This window comes from Lichenostomus cassidix, chromosome 15 (assembly GCF_008360975.1).
Source record: "Lichenostomus cassidix isolate B80296 chromosome 15, HeHo_3.0, whole genome shotgun sequence".
Classification (NCBI taxonomy): Eukaryota; Metazoa; Chordata; class Aves; order Passeriformes; family Meliphagidae; genus Lichenostomus; species Lichenostomus cassidix.
Window position 1 is genome coordinate 9,857,142 of NC_139496.1, and position 24,669 is coordinate 9,881,810.

Genomic DNA, 24,669 nt, shown 5'->3' on the forward strand with positions numbered 1-24,669 from the left:
GAGCAAACAGGAGAATGACCAGAGATGACTGCCCACAAGTGCAGCTAGACCCTGGCAGCCTCTCGCCTCCTTTCTCCTTCAGCAGGGAGGAGGCTCAGGCAGCAGTGACGTGTACAGAGCAGCTAAGCCTCTCCTGCAATCTGAGGATGGAAGCTTTGCCTGGGAAGACACTGGTGTCCGTCTTGATTAGGATGTGATGCCTGATGTAAGTCATGTGACAAGTACAAACAAAATACCTTGGCAAAACCTTGAGGAACCAGGACAGGCTGAGCTGCTTAGGAAGATTTACAGTGTGTATTTCTGTCCTGTACACTTGCCTTGGTCTGAACTGTTCTCATCTCAGGAGCTCCAGCATGCACCCTGGATTTTAAAGATTCTCTTTTCTGTTCTTTCCTCCAAATAATCTGCAAACCTTCTCAATGTTGTGCTGTTAAGTTTAACAGTTACTTAGCCCCAGTTACTTTACACCATTGTAGTACCTGAATGCTATAATGTTGTCCTCTGAGAAGTGCTGTTGGGATTTGTGGAGCAGAGGTCCCATCAACTTAGATTAGAAAATAAGTCTTGAAGAAATGGGAGAGTTAAAAGCCAGTGTGAGTGCTATGGGGGAGGTAGGAAATCGATTATGTCCTGAAAGAGAGGGGATGAAGAGACAGCTTTTGCTTGCTCAGCTCCTGTTCACGTGTTGAGCCAAAAGTTCACTGTTTGCTCCTGTGAGTGCTTCCTTCTGGTGGGGCTCTGGGACAGTGCCAGGACCCAGATTTTCTGCCTCCTGCAAGCGTCTCAGCAGGGAATCCAGTCCTTCCCCTGAGCTGTGTACTCCTCTTGTTTCTCTATTCCCTTGGACTTTGCCTTCTTTAAGGCAGATTTTAGAGGTCCTTGACATGGTGTTGACTTCATCCCCAGATTAATAATTCACACATGCGTCAGACCTGCAGAGGATGTGCAGGTCCATGGAGAGTGCAGCATCACTGCCTGAGGAGCTGGTGCTGGAGACCCACCAGACTGGGCAGCCAGGCACCAGCAGCGTCACTGCAAGGAGACATTGGAAAAGCTGTGTTGGCTGTGGTGGTGTGTTTGGGGCTCACCCTGCCCCTCCTGCACTGGTACACAGGATTTTAAGAGGGAAGGTGGAGCTCAGGGCACTTTCAAGGAGAGTGGTCTCATTTTCCAAATCTCTTGTTGCTTTCTGTCACTTTATATGCAATCTTTGGAGTATAAAGAAAAAAATAATTAATGGGAAATGAAAATGTTTCCAGCTTCTTTTTGGGGAGGGGGGATCTTTTGCAGGCTGCTGCAGAGAGGTAGCACCTGGGCTGGGGCTGGTGCAATGCTGGGCACACTCCGTGGGTGGAGCAGCTCCTGTGTTAGAGTTGAGCAGCCAGGGCTTCCTCCCTCATTTGCTGGACTGATTTAGATAGGATCATGGAGACTAGACGCCACGTAGTAGTTTTTAGAGTTTGTAGAGAGGGAGAATAGCAAGCAGGGCTCTCTGATTTTTCCCTTAGCCATCATTTCCAGGACAGTGGGTGGAAGCCTGCAATCTCCCACTGTCCTTCAGAGACCTCTCTGGTTTTGCTATTTTATTCAGGATCCCTACACTGAATTTACTACACTGCAAATTCTCTTGATGCTTTATTTTCCATCCCCTGCAGACTTCTTTCACTTTTTTTCCCCCCGAGGCTCCAATCCCCCTTGCTGTTTTGTGGTAATTGGGTAGTCTCCTCCTCTCTCCTCCCTCACTCCTTTTCCAGTTATCCCAGTTGTCTCTATTCACTCTTCCTACTCCCCTTTTTCCTGTTCTTTATTAACACCTATGTTTCTCTTGCATGCTACCCTGTTCCTCTTCTGTATTTCCACCCATCCTGTTATTCAGTGCTCTGCACCATGTAAACAGCTTTCTCCCCTGAATCTTTCTTCCTCAGGCTTCTTGTATGAGGTAAAGAAATCCTTAGTGCCTTTGCAGTCATTCCTCTCTTCCTATTGCTGATTCTGTCCTTCCCCCCCACCTGAGTGGAGTCTAAATAATTTAATTTCCCTAAATAGCTCCTCTCTGCCTGTATGCCTGGCTCTTGCCTCAAGCCAGCTCCTGCCAGGCAGGAGGTGGCTGGAGCAGTGGGTTCCCTTTGAGGTAGACACCCCTGGATGCTACATGCATGGGCTAGGTGGGTTTTGCCATCAGCCTTTCCAGAGGGTCAGCATCCCTCCCAAAGCAGGTGTGAGCACCCCCAGAACCCACTCCCAGAGCCTGGCATTGCCCTCGAGCTGCCTATGGAGCCACAGTTAATACCTTCCAGGTTTGCTTCTTCAGCATCATAATGTGAGTGTTATAAAAATTACTTGAACTCCAGTTCAAATTTGTTTATTAACCATCCAGACTAAATGAAAAGTGAAACTTTTCATAGTTCCTGACTGCCAAAACCTCCCAGCTAGAGACAGGTCTCCAAGACAATCTCACTTTAAGCTTTATATGATGAGGGAGGAAAAGAGGCGGCTGCTCTCCCTGCCCCTCCCCTAACCTCCACTTTTTGGAACCTCCCTCTCGCTATGAATAACTCCAGTGTCTGCCACTGGTGCTGGGCAGAGCTTTGCCAATCATCCTCCTCAGCAGGAAGTGGACATGATTTTGATAGTGTCACTCTACCACACATGAGACACTGAATAGCAGCAAGAAAACTGAGCAGTTTTGTTAATCTCACTGGTGTTTGGCAACCTCGCAGCAGCAGCCACAGAGACACTACAGCTGTCTGTCTGCAGCCCTAGGAATACAATGCTGCGTTATTTTATATTCGACAGATCATCTTTCCAATCATAAGGTCTGGAATGCTTTATATATTTACTTCTCTGTGAGGAAAGCTTCCTACTGTCACTAATCAGCAGATTTTTCAAGACCCACTGTTTTGTGCATTACAGAGATAAATGAATTGATACTTACAAAGCACTTTGGGGGTCCTAAGGTGGAGATACAAAATATCATGTGCATGTTTTGGAAACAACCTTAGAATAAGTTACATGGTAGGTTACAGTGTCATTGCCAGTGATGCAAGTCCAACCACATCCTCCATCCAAATGTTCCTGAAGGCTCAATTTTGTTTCCTCTGATCTTCGCAGATGTTAACTCACATTGATCCTGTTCTCCCCTCTCTAATATTATTTTGGTGGAGAAAAAGTGAATAAAATAATAAACATAATTTTAAAAAAGAAAAAGACACAATGAAACATTTTAACAGTGTCCCTGAGAGTGCTCAACTTGTACTGTCTTAAAAATAAGACATTTAAAATTATAGTAATGCACTGGTAGCAAATCAAAAGATGTTATCCTTTAGTGAGTCCAACACTGGGCTCTTGTTTCTTTTTTTCCCTCTTTCTAGCAGTGTGTAGTGTGCCTAGTTTGGGCAATTATGGAGCATAAAACCTGTGCCAAGTGACTTGAAAGTGTTAGTTCCCCCTTTGGGGTATTTGCCCTCCAAATGGGAGAGAGCATGTGCCAGGAAGGAGCAGAGCAGCAGTGGTGGCTCTGGTAGCCCAGCTTTGTCCAGGTTTCTCAGGACATGCAAGAGGAGATGGCTGGGATGCTGCCTCAGCACTGCTGCTTCCACTGGCTGTGCAGTCCTGCCTGTCACTGCCAGCTGCAGTACCACCTCTGCATGTCATTATTTATATTTCCCTGCTGCACCAGCCCTGCTGCTTCTCGGGGCACCTCCACCCAAAAGGATGACTTCAGCCCTGTGGAATGAAGAGTGAGTTATTCTGGTGAAGCAGCTCAGCCTGGACCAGTGGCAGCAGGAGCTGGGATGCTGCATAGCTCAGTTCCCAGGGGTGGCTACCAAGTCTCTGGTGTTGAGCGTGTTGCTGTGCCCAAGCACAGGGCCAGGATACAGGATAGGGTCACTGACCCAGCTCAGGAAATGGAATGGGTGAATGGTGGTTTGGCAGAGTACGAATTTAACTCAGAGTTGCAGCCTCAGGATGAGCCCATGTAACAAATGATACTATTGCAAAATATTGTTAAACCAAAGGTATAGTGGTTCATATCCATGAAGGAGATTATGTGTATTGGGATGTGGAAAAAGAGTCATGAGAGAAGGGGAAGAAAGTTCAAATGAGGGTGGCACTGACCTGGGCTGTCAACACATTGCTTTAGGCAGTGAGAGGGTACAGGTGGGACCCGTGCTGGAAGGAGCAGAGCCAAGGATGCCTGTGGGGAGTATTTGGCAGCACAGTGGCGCATGCCTGGGACCCAGTGATACACTCTTGCCATGAGAAGGGCTCACAGCACTGTCACCAGAGATTTTGAGCACTGCTCAGTTCTGATATGCCACAGAGGCAAACAAGTGCCTTCTCCCAGAGTGATGCTTGGTACAGTCAGGCGAGGTTACAGCTCTCCTCTTGACTCCAGCTTTGCAGGTATTTCATTTGTTCCTCGCTGAGCTCCTCAGCCACCCGGGCTAGGTTGCCCAAGAGCAGAGGCAGAGTGCACAGACCTGCCCGAGAAGCAGCATGTGAATGAACTTGTACGGCAGTGGAACTCGGCTGGAGCTCAGCACGCGTCTGTCAGCCTGAATGAGCAAGAAACTGCGCGGTGCCTTGGGGACCAGCCTGCCCCCGTCCCGGTGAGCCGCGGGCACAGGAGAGCGGCTGGGCTGTGCATACCTGGTGCTGCGGGGCTCTACGGGGCTCCGCGGTGCCCAGCAGCAGTTCTGCCCCGGGTCCTGTAGCCTGGGCACTGCCGTGCGGGGCAGGAAGCGGCGAGACCGGGCAGCCCCTGACCCATGCAGGGTCCCCGTGGGCTGCCAGGGGGCACGGAGGTACCAGGGCTCCGGGAAGGCGCCTCAACTCCCCGCTGCCCGGTCGGGGTCCCGGGGTGAGCAGGGCAGTCCTGGTCCCGAACTGGAAGCGCCCTCGGCGGCGGCGAAACACCGGGAGGAACGGGGCCGGGGTCTCCGGGGTCCGCCGCGGCGAGCCCGAGCGCACCGGGCCGGGCCTGGCTCTGCCGCCCTTTGTCCACCGCCCCGGGGCAGGTGCGGGCGGCGCGGCCAGGGACAAAGCGGCCGCGGGCTCCCGGGTTGCTCCCGCCGCCGCGGCGCCCGGGGTCGGACGCGCTCCCCCAGCGCGGTGCGGGCGCGGCTCCCAGCACTCGGCCCCGGTGCCGCCGGCGGGTTTTATGCGCAGGGCGGCCGGCGGGCCGGCGGGGGTGGGAGGAGCCGGGCAGGTTGTGCCCGCCGGGCCCTCCTCCCTCGCTCCCTCCCCGCCCGGCGGAGAGGGGTCGGGGGAGGGGGCAGCATGGCCTGTCCGTCCGGCCCCTTTTCCAGCGCTCATCTGCCCCGGGAGTGCGGCGCCGCTCCTCGCAGGGAGAAGAGGTCCGAATGGAGACAGACGGCAGCCAGCCCGGCCTCGCCTCCCCGGACTCCCCGCACGACCCCTGGTACCGCCGCGGTAGTCGCCGCCGGCCGTCCCCACCGCCTCCCCCTGGTCCCGGCCGCGGCCGCCCCCTCCCCCGGCCCCGGCCGCCCGGCCCGGGCAGGCGCGGCGGCGGCGGCAGCGGCGGCGGCGGTGCCGCTGCCAACATGGCCGATCCGCGCCCTCCCCTCCCCGCGCGGCCCCGCAGCCGCCGCCGCCACCCCCGCGGGGCGCCGCGGCCCCCCGGCGCGGCCCCGCTCATGGCTCTTCCCTTCCTCCCGCAGCAAAATGTTCATCGGGGGACTGAGCTGGCAGACCACGCAAGGTGAGCGCCGCGGGGCCCCGCACCTGCCGCCGGGGCCGGGGGTGGCGGAGCTGGGGCCGAGCCCGGGGGGGGGCGACGAGGCAGGACCGGGCCGGAACGGTACACCCACTGTGGGTGCTGTGCTTGCAGAGGGCTTGCGGGAGTACTTCAGCCAGTTCGGCGAGGTGAAGGAGTGCCTGGTGATGCGGGACCCGCTGACAAAGAGATCCAGGTGAGAGGCCGGGCCCGCGCCTCCCTTCGTCCCCGCCGCGGCCCGGCCGCCACTTTAACCAACTTTCTCTCTTCTCTCCGCATCGCCTCTCCTGCCCGGGCTGCGGGGCTCAGGGGCTTCGGGTTCGTCACGTTCATGGACCAGGCTGGCGTCGACAAGGTCCTGGCCCAATCCAGACATGAACTGGACTCCAAGACGGTGAGATGACTTCTCTCATCTCAGGGGTGCATTTGTCGGCAGAGCGGCTGTGCTCGGAGTGGCCGTCGATTGTAGTGTTTGATTTCCAGTTAGAGGTTGTAAACTATTGATTCCTGATACGGATCGATCGTTCCCTTCTCTGTCCTGCTTGCCGGCGGGTAGCCTAGCTGCCGCCCGAGCACCGGGCTCACCGTGTGCCGATTCCTGGTGTGGGTCTGTGGATCCTGGTGATGGTTTTCCACTCCTCCGTTGGTTGTAAGGCCCATCCGGTCAGTGACTGTAGCCCTCTCGAAGCTGGGACACCTGAGCGCGTTTGGGGTGAGGATTTGCCCGGGGAGATAAGATGCGGCTGCGTTTGGAGAGAGGGAAGCCGCCCTTTCATCCCGTGTGCTGCCGAGCACTGATCCCTCCCCAGGGATGCTGTCCCCGGCGCCCAGGCCCTGCTTCCTTGGCCGTGGTGACCTGTGCCCCCCCCCTTCCCAGCAGAGAGCCCCTGTGCTGTGCACCCCAGGAGACTCTCTTGTGGTTTGCCTAGGCAAAGTTTTTGTAACGGTCATGGAGGTTCAGGACTTTATTGTCTCCGAGTGTGGCCAGTGCCTGTCCATGTGGGCCACCACTGGCCTTTGAAGTGGTTGCAGCTCCAGCCCTCACTCTGCAAGTGGGGGCTGATGAGGAGCCCCAGCTGGGCCAGCAGAAAGATTTGGTGGCTCAGTGGACTAGTGACATAACGTGGTGGGTTCTGCCTTGCGAATCTGGTGCTTGGGAGATGTGCAGGCTGTTTCGAGGGGTGGGGGTGAGGTGTCTGAGTGGGAGGTCCCTTCTCTTTCGTTTTAGTGACTTGCCTTCCCCTGAATTCCTTTTCCTTATTGCTGCCCTGGGGTGAAGGTGAGGGTAGGGATGGGGGAGTGGTGGGGGCTGCAAGGGGATGGCATGGTGAGGGGATGTGTTCTGGCTCCAGGCAAGGGCTGCTGAGGAGTCCAAATGCACAGCTTTATTTCTTGCAGCGCGTGGCTCCGGCGTCCTAGTCTTTATCTTGGCAGAAGGAGAGGGCGGGAGAGCGAGACCCTCTTTCTTAGGGTTTACGGCATGAGTTGCAGCAAGATTTATGTCTGTTCCTGTTTAACTGCCTGGATCACTCCCTTTGATGTGCACAGGTCCTTCCTCCCCACGGGAGCTCCCGGTTAAACCTACCCCAGCCTTGCTGGCTGAGGCTGGGTCCACAGGACTCCCAGCCCTCCTCCTTCCCGAAGGGATGTAAAGTGAATTTTGCTCTGAGGGGGGGTTACAGTAATGTCTTTTGAGGAGGGCCCAGGGTTTTCTTTTTTCTCTGTTTTTTTTTCTACTAGCCTGTGTGTGATCAGCTAGTCCTGTCATGAGTCTGTGGGCTGGCATAGACCCCTCTTGGAAAGGCAAGTGATGGATGTCTGTTGTAGCAGTAACCTTGGAAGTGTTTTGGGGCTAGGAGCGAGCCGAAACCCACGGTGTCCATTCTTCTCCCCGAGCCACCACTGCCCACTGCGCGAAGGTGCTCTGCAGCCCATGGAGTGGCCCACGAGGGTGGGGAGGGAAGGGAAGGGACGGTGGGCGCTGCAGGAGAACAGAAGGGCCTCGTGGCACAGGGCGCGTGGGGACTGGCCAGCCATTGAAATTCCCTGCTGCATCTGCTCCGCTCGCCTCGCCGGCACAGCACGAAAAAAGGAGACAGTTTCGCCAGGGCCTTCCTTTGTTAGGAACTTTGATCCTCTTCCCCCTTCTTTTTTAATTTTTATTTAGCGTAGTTTTCAGCTGTGTCAGATGTTTTGGGGTGTTTTGCCTCGCTGAAAGATTGGTGTTGTGGTCACACATGGAACCTCCATATGCCTTTTCCCTTCTGAGCTGAAAGGCTGTGCTGTGAGTCATGGGTTAAATGACACAAACTCATCTAAATCTTAATTTAGAGTTTTATGAAACTTTGCAGGAAAAGGCCTGGTGTCCTGTAAGGACAGCCTTCTCTTGAGCGTTAGTGTCTCCTGGCAAACAGCATTTGATAGACAGTGTCTGCTCAACTTGTTGCTTCATTGTTTTCTGATTCTTCCTACCCTAATGAAGGCAGTTGGCCCGATTCTTCAGCCTTGTCCTTTTCAGACTCTCTTTGTTTGTAAGCTAGATAGCAGCAGGCTACAGGGTTATTTTTTAAAATACTTGATATGAGAATTGGCTTTACAGTCTCAAGGTGAAAGATTTGCGTGACTTTGTAAAGCTGCAGCTGGCTGCTGCCTTGGGCTTCTTCTTTATGCTCTGGGAAGAGCACTTTGCAGTGCTGGGTTGCCCCGTCGTTTCTTTGTTGCCGTTGTTGAGTTTTTGCTGGGTTTGTCTTTTGTATTGGAGGGAGTGATCTGCAGCTCCCTGACAGTGAATACCAGTGGGGTGGAGGTAGAGGCAGAGGTACAATGAATGAAAAAAACCACACCTGAGGTCTTGCAGGTCCTTCCCAAGCCCTCTCTGTGCTTTGGGACACCGATACCAGCTGGGATAATGCAGGAGTTATATGACCTGAGCTATGAAATGGGGCTTTAGGTGGCCTGAGAGCATTACTGAGGACCTGGCTGGCCTGTTGGTACACCTGTGACATCAGTGAGATTCCTCATCCCCAAAGCCTTGTGGGGTGAACTGGAAGCAGTTTGAACTCGGGTGACTTCCATTCACTGCAGTCTGATCTGGGGTTTTGTTTTGTGGATACAATCTGAGCAGTTCTGAATGCTCTTAGCAGATTTCTATCTGAGTTTGTAAAAAGGATCCATTACGTCAGTGGGTGACACTGAAACACAACTCCTCCAGGGCTATTTGTTTTAACACCAGAAATGAGGGAATAAGGTACCAGTGCTTTTTGCTTTAATTAGGAAAGAGTCCAGCCACCAAGGAGCAGTCCAGTTTGAGTAACTTGAGTCTGGCACTGAACTCGCTCCCCTCCGCATGTTCCCAGGGCTGCGCCTGCAGTCGGTCACCCCAGCCTCCCTCTACCTGCAACAATAGCTGGTTGTGCAGAAGAATTTGTGAAATGACTGCCTGCTCTCTCCAGCCAGGAGGACACGTTATCTCTGCCCAGTTGATCACACTCAGGGTAATGAGAAAATGAGGCTGAGCTTAGCATTGCTGAGTATGAAAGCATCTTATTGGCAGGAGCTGAATGACACTGGCTGAGAAGTAAAAGACAGTAGATTATTGTTTTTGCTTATTATCTGCCATCAACCTCCTGGTCTCCTGCCGTCCCCTGTCCTCAGAATTCACTGTGGGTGTCTGCACTAGCCAGGAAGCGGTGGGGGGCTGTGTGTGCATGGGGAGGGGAGGGCCTGGATGGTTCCGATGCCCCAGTGAGGCACTGGAGGGTATGCTAATCTGCTGGCGCTTGGAACTTGGGGAGGGAGGTTTATTTTTGAGTTTATTTGTGCTCTTCACTTTTGCCTCTGTTTACCTACGTGCTGAGTTTATTTATGTTGTAAGCTGTGAGTCAGGATGGAGGTGGGGAAGGCAGGGAGAGAAGCTGGTGGAAGGGCACAGGGGGGCCAAGCTCCGGGGCTGTGAGACAAGTAAAAGGATGCAGGACGGGAGGGCAGCCAGGCTGGAAAGCTGAACAAAGCAGTGAGAGGAGCTGGAGAAACACAGCTTCTCTTTGGGCTGTTGGAGCTGCAGGGCTGATGGGACAATGCTGCTGTCCAACTGTAGGGATGAGCCAAACCTGCCTTTACCACAGGTCTTTGTAAGCTGATTTGTAGGTCTGGATCATCCCCGATGTGATGTAACTTTACAGGAGTTGCTGTAAAAATAGGCTATAAAGAAAGAGGTGGTGGCTGAGGAGGAGAGGAGGATTTGTGGGTGTTTGGCTTGCAGCTGCATTAGTGTTGTCCCAGCTTTTGTGGTGGTGCCGGTGGTGGTGTGAGGCCAATGTAGGCTCATCCGTGCTGAGCCCAGCAGAACGCGCGGCACCTGGATGGCGGCGCGGGGCCCGGCTGCTCCGGCCAGCAGCAGGTTTATAGGGAAGCTGAACAGGCACAATGGAGGCTCAGCCCGCGGAGGGAGGGAGGGAGACATCGAGGCTTTGTGTGCAGCGCGGCCTGGGGAGAGGGGCAGCACGATCCCTGCGGCCGCAGCCTCCACAGCCAGGGGGCCTGGGCTCCTCGGGTTAATTTGTGCCATCCTGTCTGCTGTTTTATTGCTTCGGTCTGTGTTTGAAGGGATTAAATGTTTGGGGGTTTGTGTGCTGCTTCTTTTCTGTCTTATTACTACCCAGGTGAAGTCTGTACTTGTAGGCAGAGCGAAGGGTGAGAGCAAAAAGGCAAAAGAAACCACTTTTAATATGAGGCTGGTGATGCAAGGCACCCAGGGGCAGGCCAAGCAGGAGGGTGCAGCCCAGCCTGTTAATCCCAGCATGTGATGGGCTCTCCGTGCATCTGCCCAGTGCTCAGCTGGAGATTGACCACTGCATGCTGGGACTTGTAGTCTCCCTGGATTACACTTTACCAAGAGGGAAAGATGTCTGCAGCCAGCTTAATTTTATGCACCTAAGGTAGATTCTTTGGGTTTTTAGCAAGTTGCCATATGGGCAGAGACAGCTGCACACATGGAGCAAACCCTGTAAATAGGCAGGAAAAGCATGTTCACCTGTTCTTCCCCACATCTCTTTCAGATTGACCCGAAGGTAGCGTTCCCTCGCCGAGCACAGCCCAAGGTAAGCACTGCGGGCAGCCCTTGTGCCCCAAAAGGCAAAAGTTGTGGTGGTGAACCATGTCATTCTGTGCAAGGGGGCCAGTGCATGCAACAGAGTTGATTGCTGGGGTTTGCTCAGGACTCGTCTGGAGCGCAGTACCGGGGGTTTGCATGGCGCTGAAGGAACCAGGAGGCCCCTTGGTTGTACTTCAGGATGCACTAGATAGAACTGGTAAATTAAATGCTGCCCAGGGTGAACTTCGTCCTTCTGAGGTGCAGACAGTGGTTGGAGGTTCCAGGCCTGAGGAGATATGGAATAGCTCCATGCTGCGATGTGACACAGGTGGAAGAGTGTCATGTGTGTGCACCTGTGTGTGATGAACAGGTGCATGGCAGGGAAGGGGAGAAGGATTTCACTTTGTGAAATGCCCTGGTGTGCTCCAGCAGTGGAAAAGGCAAAAGGAGTTTGGTGTTGGATCTTACTTACAAGAGGCTCTGGCATTAAAATGTGCAGTGGCAGGAACTTTTTCCAGGTATGCAGCTAGAAACTTAGCTGAGGAGCCAGCAGCAGGCTGGAGAGTGCCTTTAGACTTTGGGTCTTCCTTTAACTTGGCTCTTGGATGTGAGTTTTAAAGTTTAGAGTCTGTATTCCAAGTACTATTATGGGTGAAAGAGCTGGGGAGAAGCTGTGTTGAGAAGCAGAGAGGGAAGAGGAGACTGGTGCTGGAAGAGAAGTAAGGGGTTCAGGCACTGAGAACAATTGGTGAGCAGGTATCCCAAGTAACTGGAGCCAGGAAGCACATGGTAGGAATTGGGTTAATTCCATTAAGCAGTTTGGTGACAGAAGGTGCTTTAGTGTTAGAACGGGCTGCTCTCCAAGCCAGGGAATTGCTGCGGATTAGCCCTATGCTCCTTGGGGTAATTAGGACCATGTGTTCCTCTGAGAGCAGGGGTGTAGCCAAGCAGCTAAGGGGAGGATGCAGCTGGAGAGCCTGTTCAAAGGATGTCGGTGTGCCTCAGCCTGGCAGCCATGGCCCCTCTCAGGGTAGTTAGTTTTCTTCCTTGTCCTGGCTGCATCAGTGACAAGTGGCAGAGGGATTTTGTCTTTGCCTTCTTTCAGAGGCAAAGGTGATTTGACTGGGTGTTGACTGGCCTCCATTTAAGTGACTGGGGAATGGCAGTGAAATGAGGCTTATTCCATTCCACACTGGAATGCTGTGCAATTTGTGGGGTGGGAGGGCAAAGCCCAGGGAACCTGCCTGTGCTGGCAGGCCTCCTGCCAGCCTGGGAGCAGAGCAGGTACCTCTGGGGTTGCCTGGAGGAAGCTGGCTGTACAAAGTAAAAGGGCTGGGGAGGGGACAGCTGTGCCCCACGCATTTGGGGTGGTGTCACAGTGGGAGCAGTGGCAAGTTAGTGAGGGGAGAGGCTGGTAGCTGTCTGACGAGGAGGTGGTGGCTGGGTGCTGGCACATGCAATGGGGTCTGTGAGGGTGAAAGCACGAATTTGGTGTTGGACAGATCTGCCAGCCGTGTTTGGCCAGAGAGCTTCAAGAAGGTGTCAGCTCAGCTGCAGCAAAGGGAAAAGCACTTCCTGGCAGCAGAAGGGAGTTAGTGGCCTTTTGAGTCTTGTTCTCTGCTCGCTCTGGGTTTATTTGGTGAATTCCTGTCCTTCCCTTTTCCAGATGGTGACCCGAACGAAGAAGATATTTGTGGGTGGTCTGTCTGTGAACACTACTGTGGAGGATGTGAAACAATATTTCGAGCAGTTTGGGAAGGTAAGTCTCCTGAGTGGTGTTGGATCAAAGCTGTTGCTTCTGGGGTGAAGGGAGTTTTCTGAACTTTTGTGGGGGCGGGATTAGGAGCTTGTGAGTCTTTTGCAAGGGTTAAGTAGATTGAAGGTCAGTTACAGACGTTGGCTGGCTGTAATGTCCTTGTAGGGGCTACAGCCAGTGACTCCTGGCCTGAGGTGATTTGAAACAGAGTTTGTCCTTGTTCCCAGAGTTGCTAGGACCTGGGCTATGGGAAATGGTTTTCCAATTTTTCACTATTCAGAAGCTTCTTGTGGCTCACAGATTTGCAGTTTGTTCAAATGCCTGGAGGAAGGTTTGTAGACAGTTCTAACAGGGTGGCTGCATTATCAAACCTCTGATTTTGGCCTGTTTCTAACCCAATACCTTGTGATTGATCTTTCAATATTCCTTTGTTAGAAATAAGTCCTTTGGTCCTGAAACTTGTCCTACTGAGTGTTGGGCAAATGGTGGTGTAAGTTTTGTATATTTGAAGAAAGTTTGGCACTAAGGCTGTCCCTTGTATTGGTCTGGCTCTTCTGTGGCAGGTGGTAGCTCAGAGAAGGTTGGGCTTCTGGGACTGGAAGTCACTTGTGCCATGGTCCATAACAGCCAGGTGTGTGAATTGTGCGACTGGACCGAATCCGAGGATGGAAAGGGGCTCAGTTGTGACCTTTCAGCTGTGGAGCCTGTCAGCATCCCCAGGAGCAATATCAGCAGTATAAGACTGAAGGATCCCAAGATTTTTAATGGGATTAGGAACTGAAGGGGATCATTGTACCCAAGTGCCGAGTGCCGTCACCTCTGTGGCAGGACATTGTGGCTGTTTCACTGTTATTCAGTGGCGTTGTGCATGGGTTTGCTCTTTGAGGCAGGAAGCGTTGGATTCTGAAGCTGTTGGGACCTTCCTGCCCAGTGAGGGGGGAAGAACATGGTCTGGTGGGTGGTAACCTGGCCAGAATGTTTCTGACAACATCATGGATATGGAGGGAAGTACCATGGGAGCTGCATGGTACGGATGAAGGCTTGGTATTCATTTTCTTTTAAATTTTCCTGCAAGAGTGATGTTGTGTTAAGGCACACTAATTAGTGAAAGGAAAGGGAGTTTTGTAACTGGGTTTGCCATACTGCTGAAACTTTCGGGCAGAAAATTTGGGACAAGTGTCTGCTCAGAACCTTTGTTCAGTGTCTGAAGCCAAATTTGCATGTCCTGGTGTGCAAAGTGGGACTCTGTATTTCTGATCACTCCAAAGAGAAAGTGGTTGGATATGCCCGTGTTTGCTGGTTGTTAGCACTGTGAGGTTTCATTTTCTATAGGAAACAGGCAAATTGTTGTGTCCCCAAGGGCTTTTACATGGTATCATTGAGGGTGCCTGCCTAAAGGTGGTGATGTCCATGTGTCTGTGCAGTCTGAAGGTTGTTTAACTTGCAAGTTCTCCTGCACCGCTGATGGATGTGTTTGACAAGTAAACAAAATGTCTTGGGCATAATCCCCTTTTAACCTTGACTGTATCCCTGCTAATTCAGAGAAGCAGCATGTCATGGAGCACTCAGTTTACAGGCAGTTACAGTTGCTCTAGTCTGAGCAGTCCTTTCCAGCTCTTTTGGGGTGTTATGCTGTAACATTCCTGTTGTTTAATGGTTGTGTGCCGAGAGGTGTCCTGATGTCAGGAGACTGGCAAGGACTGGTTGTGTGAGACTGTTTTCTGGAGTGGACAGAAGGGAGAATTCTGCATAGCTTGGTGCGATTCATTTCCGAAGAACCAGCATCCTGCCCAACATCCGGTGCTCCAAATCTGCATGAGGCCATAGCAGCTGTCTGCTTAGTTCTGGGGAGTTTCCGTGGGGAGAGGTCAGGGCCGGTCAGATTGACTCGCTGTTTTGGGGCAGTTTTCTGACTCATCTGTTCACTTCAGATGAAAGACTCCTCAGAGCTCTTGCATAAAGCATCGTTCGTGGCCTGTAACCATCTTCCAGACTAAGCCTCAAACAGTTCACCCATGGCCAGTAGAACTGTTTCCTGAGAGATTCTCTCCAGTAGATACCTCAGTATGGCTGATGGGGAGGAGCAGTGAGAAAGTGCCTTTCAGAGGTAAGCCTCTGTGGCCTTCAGCTCTGGGGTTCTGAGCTCTGACTGAGCTGTTGTATGGTTTGTAGGGCTAAGAAAAGATTGTTGCCTTCAATTTCAGATGTGGCTCATGGAAAACATGATGTTGATACACAGTCTCTTTTGGTGGCTCTTAATGATGTGCTGGGGCCTCCCAGGTTTCAGAGGTCTCCTAGGATCCCTGCTTTTAGGGGTGTCCCAGACACCCTGAGTGGTCTCCATCTCTTTGATTTATGGCATCTTTAAGTGAGAGGTGCTGAAGCTCCAGTTGTGGTATCCTCATCTCAGCAGATGTTTTTTCAGACAGACTTTCCAAGTTATCTGGGTCCAGTACTACTTCTGGAATTGCACTGGGACTGTGTGAAAAGGAATTGTTAAGGATGCCCTTTTAAAGCATTTCTTTAGAGGACTTACCCTCTGAGGAAAAGTCGTTTATAACTGTTCACTCTACTTCCAAGTAGCCCCACAGTTTTTTAGCACGTGGCAGGAGAAAAATTGTTCCTGTTCCCTCCTGCCTGTCTAGGAAGGGCATGGAAACACTTAGGACCTAGAGAGGAGAGAGCCAAGAGCACCAAGTCATCCTGTCTTGGCTTCTCAAGCTTAAAGGTCCCAGGGTCCCAGGGCTGAATTCCAGTCAATCTTTGAGAATCCAGGGGCAAGCTCAGTTTGGCTGTCAGCTTCAGGGAGAGATCATGCTGTGCTTCTGAGGAGAGGGGTGTTCAGGCTGCTGGATGGCTTTTGCATGAAGGTTTGTAGGTAACCCTCAGGCCACAAGCCTAAGTGTGTCTTAGATTTGCCACCACTTAAGGCCTTTAAATTAGGATAGATGCTTTTGAAAAATACATTTTAGCCCAGACAGAAAGCACGTACATGCTGAAGGAATTACAAGAGGAAGTGCTATGGCCTGCAGAACAGATGAGGTCAAATTAGATTATCATAATGTTCTCTCCAGTTCAAATCCGTGAACTGCAGCTCACAAGTCTACCAAGGTGGTTCGTGTCAGTGCATCTCGGGTCAGAAGCAGCACACCTCCTACGTCCATTAGCAAGAAAAAAATGGAAGTTGGGCTGCAAAGGAAATGGTTATCTATTCCATTAGACAAAAGTCCAAAATCTGATTTTTCCATTTTGGCATTGCAGCTTATTCTTTTTGTTTTGTTTTCTTTCCTTGCTGTGTCCAAAACCTTCTCTCACCTTTGTAAAATGGAAGTGGCAAAAGAATACCAAAACGTGTGAAGAGGAAATCCATGAGTATTACTTAGGGATAAAGGAAGAAAGAGAGAAGCTGGCACCCCAGTTCTTCCTATCAAAATACTTGGTTTTAACAGGCACAAAAGGTGAAGCTTCAAAGTGGATCCCAAATACAGTCTGAGTGTCTCTGCTTCAAAGAGGAACCACTTCGGGGTTTTTTATCCCCTTCCAAAATTCTGACTAAAATATATGGGCTGTTTTACTGAGAAAGAAAATACAAAGGTGTTTTTTTGTTTGTTTTGGTTGGTTTGGTTTTTTCTTTTTTTTTTTTTTTTTTAGTACAGTGAGAGAGACTGAGAAGTGATCTCAAGCTGGCTGTGGTTTGTCAGGTGCAGCTGCGAGGGCTTTGAACATAGCAGGATCTCTAGGAAACACTTCTCTGGTTCCAAAACTTGAATCTCTCTTTGAGATGCAAGCTCAGGCCATGCACATGCCTTGTAAAGGAGATTATTTTTTCAACTACAGACAGAAGTCCTCGAAAGACTTTCATTCACAATATGTGTAGCCAAATGGCTTGGCTTAAGTTGGATGGTGTTGGAGATCTTTAGACAGCACAGGGAATTATTTCCACAGCTTCTCTAGATTCAGGCTACCACCCTCACTGAAACCTGCAACAGAGAGGAGGAAGGTGTCTTGCACCGACCACCTCAGGCACAGCTGGACATGTGTCTAGTCCAACATGTGAGAGAATGCCAGAGGAGCTCAAGTTGCAGCTTCTTCCTTTTCTACTTCAACATGTGGGAACATGTTCTGTATTATTTCTGGGGAGGAAATGGGGTTGTCCCTCAGAGTAATTTCTTTGGACTGTTTGGTCTCTGATTCTGTAAGCAAGGTTATTTGTGTCAAATCAAAACTGAAAAAACTCAGATCATCTTTCTAATACAAGAGTTGGTCTGATGAAGTTTTGTGGTAGAGAAAGTCATATAAATTGGAAGATAGGAGGAGGCTTAGAACAAATAAAGTCTTTTTATCATGGAGCAGATCTGAACTGTGAAATCTTTGCCACAGGGTGTTGTTGCTAAAATTTACATAGGATCCAAAATGATTGGGCACATTCATGGAAAGTCTTTTAACATGCACAGACACCCCTTTTAATTCGGAAAATCCGCAAATCACAAATAGCTTGGATGGTGATGTAGTGTTCTGGGGTCTGTGATAATATCCTTGCCTTATCTTTATGTTCTTCCCAAGCTGTCTGTTGTTGGTTGCTACCTTGGGAGGTTTGGGGCAAGGCAGAGCTCTGCTCCAACTTGGTGCAGCCAGTCTTTTGTTTGTTATCAGGAGAGAAGCTGATCCTTATAGAAACTGGAAGTGCAGAGGTCCTGGAAGAAATGGGGGCCTGCACCCGAATCAGGTGTTTGAACTCATGGTTTTGTTGTATGCTTTTGCATTTGGTGAAGCAGCAGTACAGGAAATACATTCACAATGACGTCTTTGCATGAGTCACTAATCAGTTGCGGCACCAAGGGTGCTTGGAAAGTGCTTAAAACCAATCTGCATCTCTCACTGGGCCTGAGGTGATCTGTGTGGATGAGTCGGTTGTGAAAGCTCGGCCTCTCTGTGGGGCAGCTCTTGCCCAGAGAGAGATCTCCTCTCTAAAAATACCCTGGAAGCAAACAAGAAAAAAGATCTGTGGTCTGAGGAGGGTTCTGACCTTTAGGCTGCCATCTAATACTCCATCCAAATTCTGGATCCTTTGCCTGAGATGTCCTGAGATCTCACTGGGGTGATGGCTGTTACTGTTGCAATGAGGGAAAATCACAATATCTGAGGTGCTGGGCCTGATGGGGGTTTGTAGATGTCACAAATGCATATTCATATACTCCTGCCAGAAAAATGGGGTGGTTGACTTGGGTGTATGAAATGAGTTTTCCCTGCTGACTAATGGGAGAACCTTCAGATGTTGCTGGCAAATGTCTTTAAAGGAAGACTTGTTTCTGTGCTTACAGTGGGCATGATTTTCCTCACCTTGGATTGGGAGAATGTTAATTAATTAATCCTTAATCTGCTGCTCTCTGGAAATTTCAGGGATCAAAGCTACTTGTCAACCTGCTGTGGATTTCCAAACTGGATTTTGGATTTTCTTCCACAGATCAGAGGGCAATTTATGTAAATTCTCACACGCAACATGGTTGCCATGAACAGATGGGGAGGGGAGGAGAAGGGGAATCTGATCACCTCTCTTGTGGCAGTAGGCAGTTTGGCCTGTGGTAACAATGCCTCTGGAACAAAGGGTTCTCTGTGCTCCGCATCTGGTAGGCACATAGCCAAAAACACTGTAGCAGTAATGGTCATTCAGGTCTTCTGGGGTTCATCTGATATTTGCCAGGTGAGATATTTGCCTGTGTGAGAGTGGGCAGGAACACCTGGACAGGCTGTTCTGCTCACCTGTGGCATGGAGCAGGCTCTGTCCCTTTGGCCGAGTCTCCTTCCCAGAGTTCTGAGAGTGGGTCTGCAGAGTGGGGTAGGAAGGGTCCTGCTCCCTTCAGCCAGGTTCTCTGTCCGTGCATCCTCCTTCCTGGAACTGGTCTGTCTCCCTGTGCAGCTGGGAGAACCTCACAGGGCTGCTAATGCTGTCTCTTGACAGGGTGGCTGAGTGGTTTCTAGATAGTTTGGTTTATGTTTTCCATATGGAAGCTGTCTCAACAGTTACTATTTTTCCGCCTGACTTCACTACAAATATGTTGCCATGACTCCTTCTAGGACCAGCTGAGCTGGTCCTAGACTTGTTTGCAGTTCAGGTGGAGGATGTCCATCTCCACAAACCCTTTGCTTGAATATTTACAACTTTCAAAATCTACCCTTGTGAAAGTGCATCCAACATTTCTTATCAAACTGGTATTGGAAATTATTATTTTTTTAAATCTGCCTGAGGATGTCATTGGCTTCCCCATAGCAAATAACTAAGAATGAAACGGGAAAATTGAAAGACGGTAGAGTGGGATTAAACCTCTGAAAAATCCCAGGTATTTTGGCCAAGGCTGGATGGATCATTTGTGACTATGGCATCTTTAAGTGAGAGGTGCTGAAGCTCCAGTTGTGGTATCCTCATCTCAGCAGATGTTTTTTCAGACAGACTTTCCAAGTCATTTGGGTCCAGTACTACTGGAATTGCACTGGGACTGTGTGAAAAGGAATTGTTAAGGATGTCCTTTTAAAGCATTTCTTTAGAGGACTTACCCTCTGATTAAAGGGCATTTGTAACTCTGTCCAAGTAGCCCCACAGTTTTTTAGCACGTGGCAGGAGAAAAATTGTTCCTGTTCCCTCCTGCCTGTCTAGGAAAGACATGGGAACACTTAGGACCTAGAGAGGAGAGAGCCAAGAGCACCAAGTGATCTGTCTTGGCTCCTCAAGCTTGAAGGTCCCAGGGTCCCAGGGCTGAATTCTAGTCAATCTTTGAGAAACCAGTGGCAAGCTCAGTTTGGAGGTCAGCTTCAGGGAGAGATCATGCTGTGCTTCTGAGGAGAGGGGTGTCCAGGCTGCTGGATGGCTTTTTGCTGAAGGTTTGTAGGTAACTCTCAGGCCACAAGCCTAAGTGTGTCTTAGATTTGCCACCACTTAAGGCCTTTAAATTAGGATAGATGCTTTTGAAAAATACATTTTAGCCCAGACAGAAAGCATGCAAAAAAAATTACTCCTTTTTTTTCCTGCTTGTCTAGGGGAGGCATAGGAACACTAAGGATCTAGAAAGGAGAGAGCAGGGAAGTCATCCTGTCTTGGTTCCTATAGCTCAAGGTCCCAGTTTCCTGGGGTTATCATTTAGAAGAGCATGTGGTGACAGGACAAGGGGGAATGGTTTCAAACTGAGAGTAGGTTTAGAGTGGATCTTAGGGTAAAGTTCTTCCCTGTGAGGGTGGTGAGGCCGTGGCACAGGTTGCCCAGAGAAGCTGTGGCTGCCCCATCCCAGTGTTCAAGGCCAGGTTGGACAGGGCTTGCAGCAACCTGGTGGAAGGTGTCCCTGTGCACAGCAGCGGGGTTGGAACGAGGTGAGGAATCCCTCGGGAATGCCGATTTGCCCGTGCTGGGGTGCCGGAGGCCCCCGTTGGGTGCCCTGCTGCAGCCCATCGCAGGCCGCGGGCACGGAGCGCTGCGGGGCGGCTTTGTGAGCCGCTAATCCGGGCCCCAGCTGCCATGGCGGCCGCGTTGCCATCGCGACGGCCCCGCCGGCGGCCGCCTTTGTTGGGGCCCGGCGCGGCCCAGCCGGGAAAGGCCCAGCGCGGCGGTGGCGGCGGGGAGGGAAGAGCGGGGCGGGGGGTGTGGTGGTGGTTCACTGCCTCAATAGCTGCCCGGTTATGGTTGGTGCTGGTTGTAGGGAAGGTGCAGGCACGGCTTTGGTGGGTGCTAGATGCGGTGCCTCAGTGCGAGGGTGTGCCTGAGTTGTGTATGGTGTGAGATGTGTTCCCTATAGCAAGGGTTGGGGGTATCTGCGCCCTGCTGTACCCCACAGGTGTGTGCTTAGGCTACCCAACTCAGCTCACACGCTAACTTGAAAGGAGACATAAAGATGGTCATGTGTAGGTTTTAATGGCAATGAAATACATCAGTTATAGCCATACGCAGAGTTGAAGCCCTGGAATTGTGTGTTATACACCTATGGATGTACACACCTGTATAAGGTTTAGTTTTTAGCAGGAAACAGCTGTCAAATAAAGCACGTGTTACAGTAAATATGTTTTTGCAAGGCAAGTATATTTTGGGGTGTTGGGTAGACACCTGATCTCAAAGCAGAGTCTTAAGAAAAAGCTCAGAAGGAAGAAGGCTGGAGCTCTCCTCACAGCATATACAGTGTGGTTTGGGATGAAGCAGTTGCACATCTCCTGTCTCTGAGCTGTGGCAGTGCCCAGCCATTGCTCAGGATATTGCTGTGCCCTGCGTTTGCACTGGTTCTGCCACTTGCAATTGCTCCTGCTTCCCAGACTCTGCAGAGAGGAGGGCTGGTCAGGCAAAGTAAGTCAGCAGCAGGCCTGTGCTCACTGACACTAGTTAATTTTTTTATCTCGTGCCCATCTCTCATTGCAATGGGTTTGTGGTCTCCAGCTACCTGAACTGGGAGTGGCATTGCCTCAGAGTGCCTTTGACACAGCTTTCTCCCAGTGCTTACTGGGGAGAACAGCTGTTTCTCCAGCCTTCTTGTGAACTGGATGGGAGAATGGATCTAGATTTTTAAATTAACAAAACCAGATAATAAAATCTCATGAACTATTTTAAAGCCACACTGGGTTTCCCTCCAGCACATCACAGTTGGGCTGTACTGTGAAGGGAAATGGTGCTGATGCAGGCACAAGTGATGATGGGGAGTGGCAGTGTGAGGAGCTGCCCTCAGTGCCCATCTCCCTAACTGTGTGTCCTGGGAAGCTGCTGAGGAGTTGCTTTGGGACTGTGTCAAGGCTTACGTCCCCCATGGCTCCAGCCTGGATGCTTGGCATGTTTATCAGGTGTTTCTTTACTTGGCTGAGGGAGGCTGAGCCAGGATGGGAAGTGTGTGAGATGAGCAGGAGCCAGGTTGTCTGTTGTCACCTGGAGTGGATGTGTTAGACAGGGCCAAGGGCATCAAATATGATCTCTGTCTGCTTATGATGGTACTGAAAACATTAGCAAGGGCTCCTTCTATCCACCTGGCCCTGAGGTGGAGCTGAGTGTCTTGTGTTGTCCTGGGGAGCTGAGGGTAGGAGCCTCTCCCTTTCCTCACTGGGACTGTGGGCTCTCCATTGGCAAAGCCCGTGGCTGCCTGTGGCAGGGCATGGGCAGTGCTTTGCCCTCTGCAGTGACTGTTCAGGAAGAAGCAGCAATGCAGATTCTTCCCGGGATGAGGCAAGGGAGTAATCCTATGGAGTTGGGGGGCATGCAGGGCTTGCTGGTCGGGGAGCGGCTGTCTCGCAGGGAGAAGGAGGAGGGCCAGGGCAGCTGCTGGCCGGAGACTGCTGCCACCTCCCCTGAGTACTTGCACGTCCAGTTTCATAATCGGATTAAGGCAGTGGTATTAGAGGAGGGATGGGTCAGTGGGACAGGTTTACACTGGGGCTTACACGGAGGGGATTGAAGTGTATTTTTTAACCCTGCTCGGGCTGACCTGCGGAGCGGATGCGGCTCCACAAGGCAACACCCGCAGGAAGATGGGGGGAAAAGTGGCACCAGGCGGTGATGTGCTGGGGAGGAGAGCAGCCCCAGGCCGGCTGGGGGATGGGATCTGGCCGCCCCTCCTCCCGGGAAGGCAGCCCTGCTCAGGCCTTGCAGTAAATTTGCTCTAATTACAGCCTCCAGCAGTGGGAAACCTCACTTAGAGGAAAGGCTCCTCTGGGGTGGGGGTGGGGGTGCTTCCCAGCTTTCCCAGGCAGGCTCTGTTGTCTGAGGCCTCCGCTTCCCCTGTCGCTGGGAGGCCCCTTATTCCTCTCCCCTCTCCAGCTTTGCTTCTCTGCCCCCCTTTGATTCTCCTCTCCTTTGAGGCCGGGATTTGGGAACAATGCCCTCCCTGCTCCTTGGCCCCCGGCTGGAGCCACAGGCAAACAATCGGGGTCGCTTGCTGCCAGGGGCTGGGCTGAGGGGGCTCAGCTCAGCAGCACCTGCCCCGGGCTAGTAGGGGGACCGGGACCATGCCGGTTGTGGCTTGGGAAAGTGCCTGGTGTGGTAGTTCATGTATAGTGCAAATTGTGTGCACACCCTGTTTCTTTTCTGGGGACAGGATGTCTCATCTTGATCCCCTCAGGTTTGGGAAGGCCAGGGAAGCTCTGAACAACTGTGTTAGAGGGATGCTTGTGCCAGCAGTAATAATCTGACCACAGCGCTTCTCTTTGCAGGTGGATGATGCGATGCTGATGTTTGACAAGACAACCAACCGACACCGAGGTGAGAGCTGTCTTCTGGCCCTAGGAGAGGTTACTGCAGAGGGTTTGCCTCCTGCCTTGCCTAGGGAGGGGTCCGTATCCCAGCAGCAGGGGATGCGGGTCACAGCTGCTCTTTATCTTACTTCCAGTCCCCCCATTCTTTTGCATCTGCATCCTTTACCAGTGGCCCTCACAGCACAGAGAGCTTTTGTCCAGTGCGTTTCCTGTGCTGTAAACTCATCGAGTTGCAGATATGTGAGAGGAGACAGCCCCCTCCTCTGCTTGCTCACCTTCGTGGCTCCAGCCCGCAGTGTGTGTCTTACCTTGTCCCGAGTAATCTGAGCTCTGGGAAAGCTGACACGAGAGCCTGAAGAGTGCCTGCTTCTCGCCCCTTCCTCGGCCTGGAGCCCACTTGTGCTCCCAGGTCACCTTTTCTTACCCGAGTCTTGCTGATGGAGTCTGGTTACAGGATGGGAGCAAGGCTGTACTATTTGTGCTGTCCAGACCCAGCCCATCCATGGGTCTCTCTGCCTTCCTGGTGAGTCCTAAGACTGACTACCTAGTGGTGTGGCAGGGCTCGACATTTGCATCCAACTTGGAGATTTATTGGCAACAACTTGACCTGCAAACTTAGCTTTAGGCTCTTCCCAGTCAGGGTCAGTAACAGCCCTGTGCTGGCTGCTCTCTTGTGTGTTTGAAGCACTTCCAAGCACCCCTGTCCCCAGAGCAGGGAGGGAACTCTCCCTTCTGCTCTTGCTACACTCTCTGCCCTTCAGATTTTTGCTTTTTTCTAAAGCCATTAAATCTACCCTGACTGCCAGGCCTCGGCAGTCCCAGGATTGTTGTTCCAGCTTCATCTGGAAAGGGAAGAAGTGTTAACCTCTGTTCCTCCATGGGTGCCTTCCAGTCACTGGCCCAGTCAGAGTTGTTGGGCATTTGGGAAGCAGCAGGGAGAGCTGCCAGCCCCTGGGCTGAGTGGCTCAGCCCCGGGCACAACAGGTCTGGTGGGGGTCTGATGGGGCTCAGGACTGCTTTTGGTATCAGGGTTTTGTTGTTGAATTCCTGAGCTCCTCTGCTTGTGGGTGTTGAGGTGAATGGTGTGAAACTACCTGGGCACAGACAGATGGAGCAGTTTATAGAGAAACATTTCTGGCAGTGTGGAGAAAAGGTGGGGTTCTGGGCAGTGGATTCCTGTCTGCTTTTTAAATGTTATTTTACAGTGCCATGGAATTGGCCAGTTCTAGAAAGCGGAAAGCTCTGCTTAATCCCAGCTTGCTTGCACGGCAAGCTTTAAGACATCCTCCCACCTGCTTCAGTTCTCCGGAAACGGCTGCAGTCAGCTGAGAGGAGTTCAGTCTGCCCACCCGAGCTGGGCTTTGCCAAAACTGTCAGCAAAGGGGTTGGTGAGAGAAAGGAGGTGTGAGCGTGGGCCAGGGGCCAGGAACACGCTGTCCTGTCTTACCCCAGATATAAACCTTACTTTGGTGAAACTTTGCAAATTGCTGTGCCTGTATCTGCCTCTCTGTGTGCAGCTGCACTGCTGATCTGTGATGCTCACACGAGGCTTTATGGCCAGTGCCTGCGAGGGAGCTGCAGGGTGTTCCTGCTGGTGGGGTGCATTTAGTGAGGGTGGTGATGTCCTGGCAAGCAGCTGTTGGTTTCCCCACTGACTCTTTGTGTGAGCATCTGCCCAGATCCTCCCCAATCCTACCAGCCATGTGGTTTGCCTTGCAAATAGCAAAGTTTAAAAAAAACAAACCCAAACTTGGTTTTGAGACCAATTGGGTTCAGGGTGGGTGGGAAGTACAGGATGAGTAGGAGAGGAGAATCTATAAGAGGACAGTCCTGTTCGTGTGCATAAAAGCAGAATTTGCTGGAGAGGGAAGG

General features: G+C 51.6%; 2 protein-coding genes across 4 annotated transcripts in view; one reads left to right on the top strand and one right to left on the bottom strand.

Annotated features, from left to right (window-relative positions):
* Positions 1–2,346: 2,346 nt before the first annotated feature.
* Positions 2,347–6,400, bottom strand: LOC146430397 (uncharacterized). The gene is made up of 4 exons (XM_085076339.1): positions 6,255–6,400; positions 5,622–5,919; positions 4,654–5,559; positions 2,347–4,484 (listed from the first exon to the last, which is right to left on the bottom strand). The coding sequence occupies exons 1-4, from the start codon at positions 6,398–6,400 to the stop codon at positions 4,449–4,451; spliced, it is 1,386 nt and encodes a 461-aa protein (XP_084932465.1). The 3' UTR covers positions 2,347–4,448.
* MSI1 (musashi RNA binding protein 1) overlaps positions 5,291–24,669 on the top strand; it is a 30,312-nt gene continuing 10,933 nt past the window's right edge. For all 3 annotated transcript variants that reach the window (XM_085076087.1, XM_085076088.1, XM_085076089.1), the window contains exons 1-7: positions 5,291–5,425; positions 5,685–5,725; positions 5,855–5,936; positions 6,050–6,134; positions 10,798–10,839; positions 12,499–12,591; positions 22,756–22,804. In XM_085076087.1, coding sequence (XP_084932213.1) covers positions 5,367–5,425; positions 5,685–5,725; positions 5,855–5,936; positions 6,050–6,134; positions 10,798–10,839; positions 12,499–12,591; positions 22,756–22,804 — 451 coding nt within the window. In that variant the 5' untranslated portion in view covers positions 5,291–5,366. The remainder of the gene's footprint in view (positions 5,426–5,684; positions 5,726–5,854; positions 5,937–6,049; positions 6,135–10,797; positions 10,840–12,498; positions 12,592–22,755; positions 22,805–24,669) is intronic.

Excerpts from the sequence above, each read along its gene's own strand:
- LOC146430397 (XM_085076339.1), bottom strand. The coding sequence starts at position 6,400 with ATGGGCCTTACAACCAACGGAGGAGTGGAAAACCATCACCAGGATCCA. Across the intron at positions 5,920-6,254 it reads GAGAAGGGAACGATCGATCC|CGGGTCCCGCATCACCAGGC; the intron begins GTATCAGGAATC and ends TCTCTTTGTCAG. Across the intron at positions 4,485-4,653 it reads GTAGAGCCCCGCAGCACCAG|GTCTGTGCACTCTGCCTCTG; the intron begins GTATGCACAGCC and ends CTTCTCGGGCAG.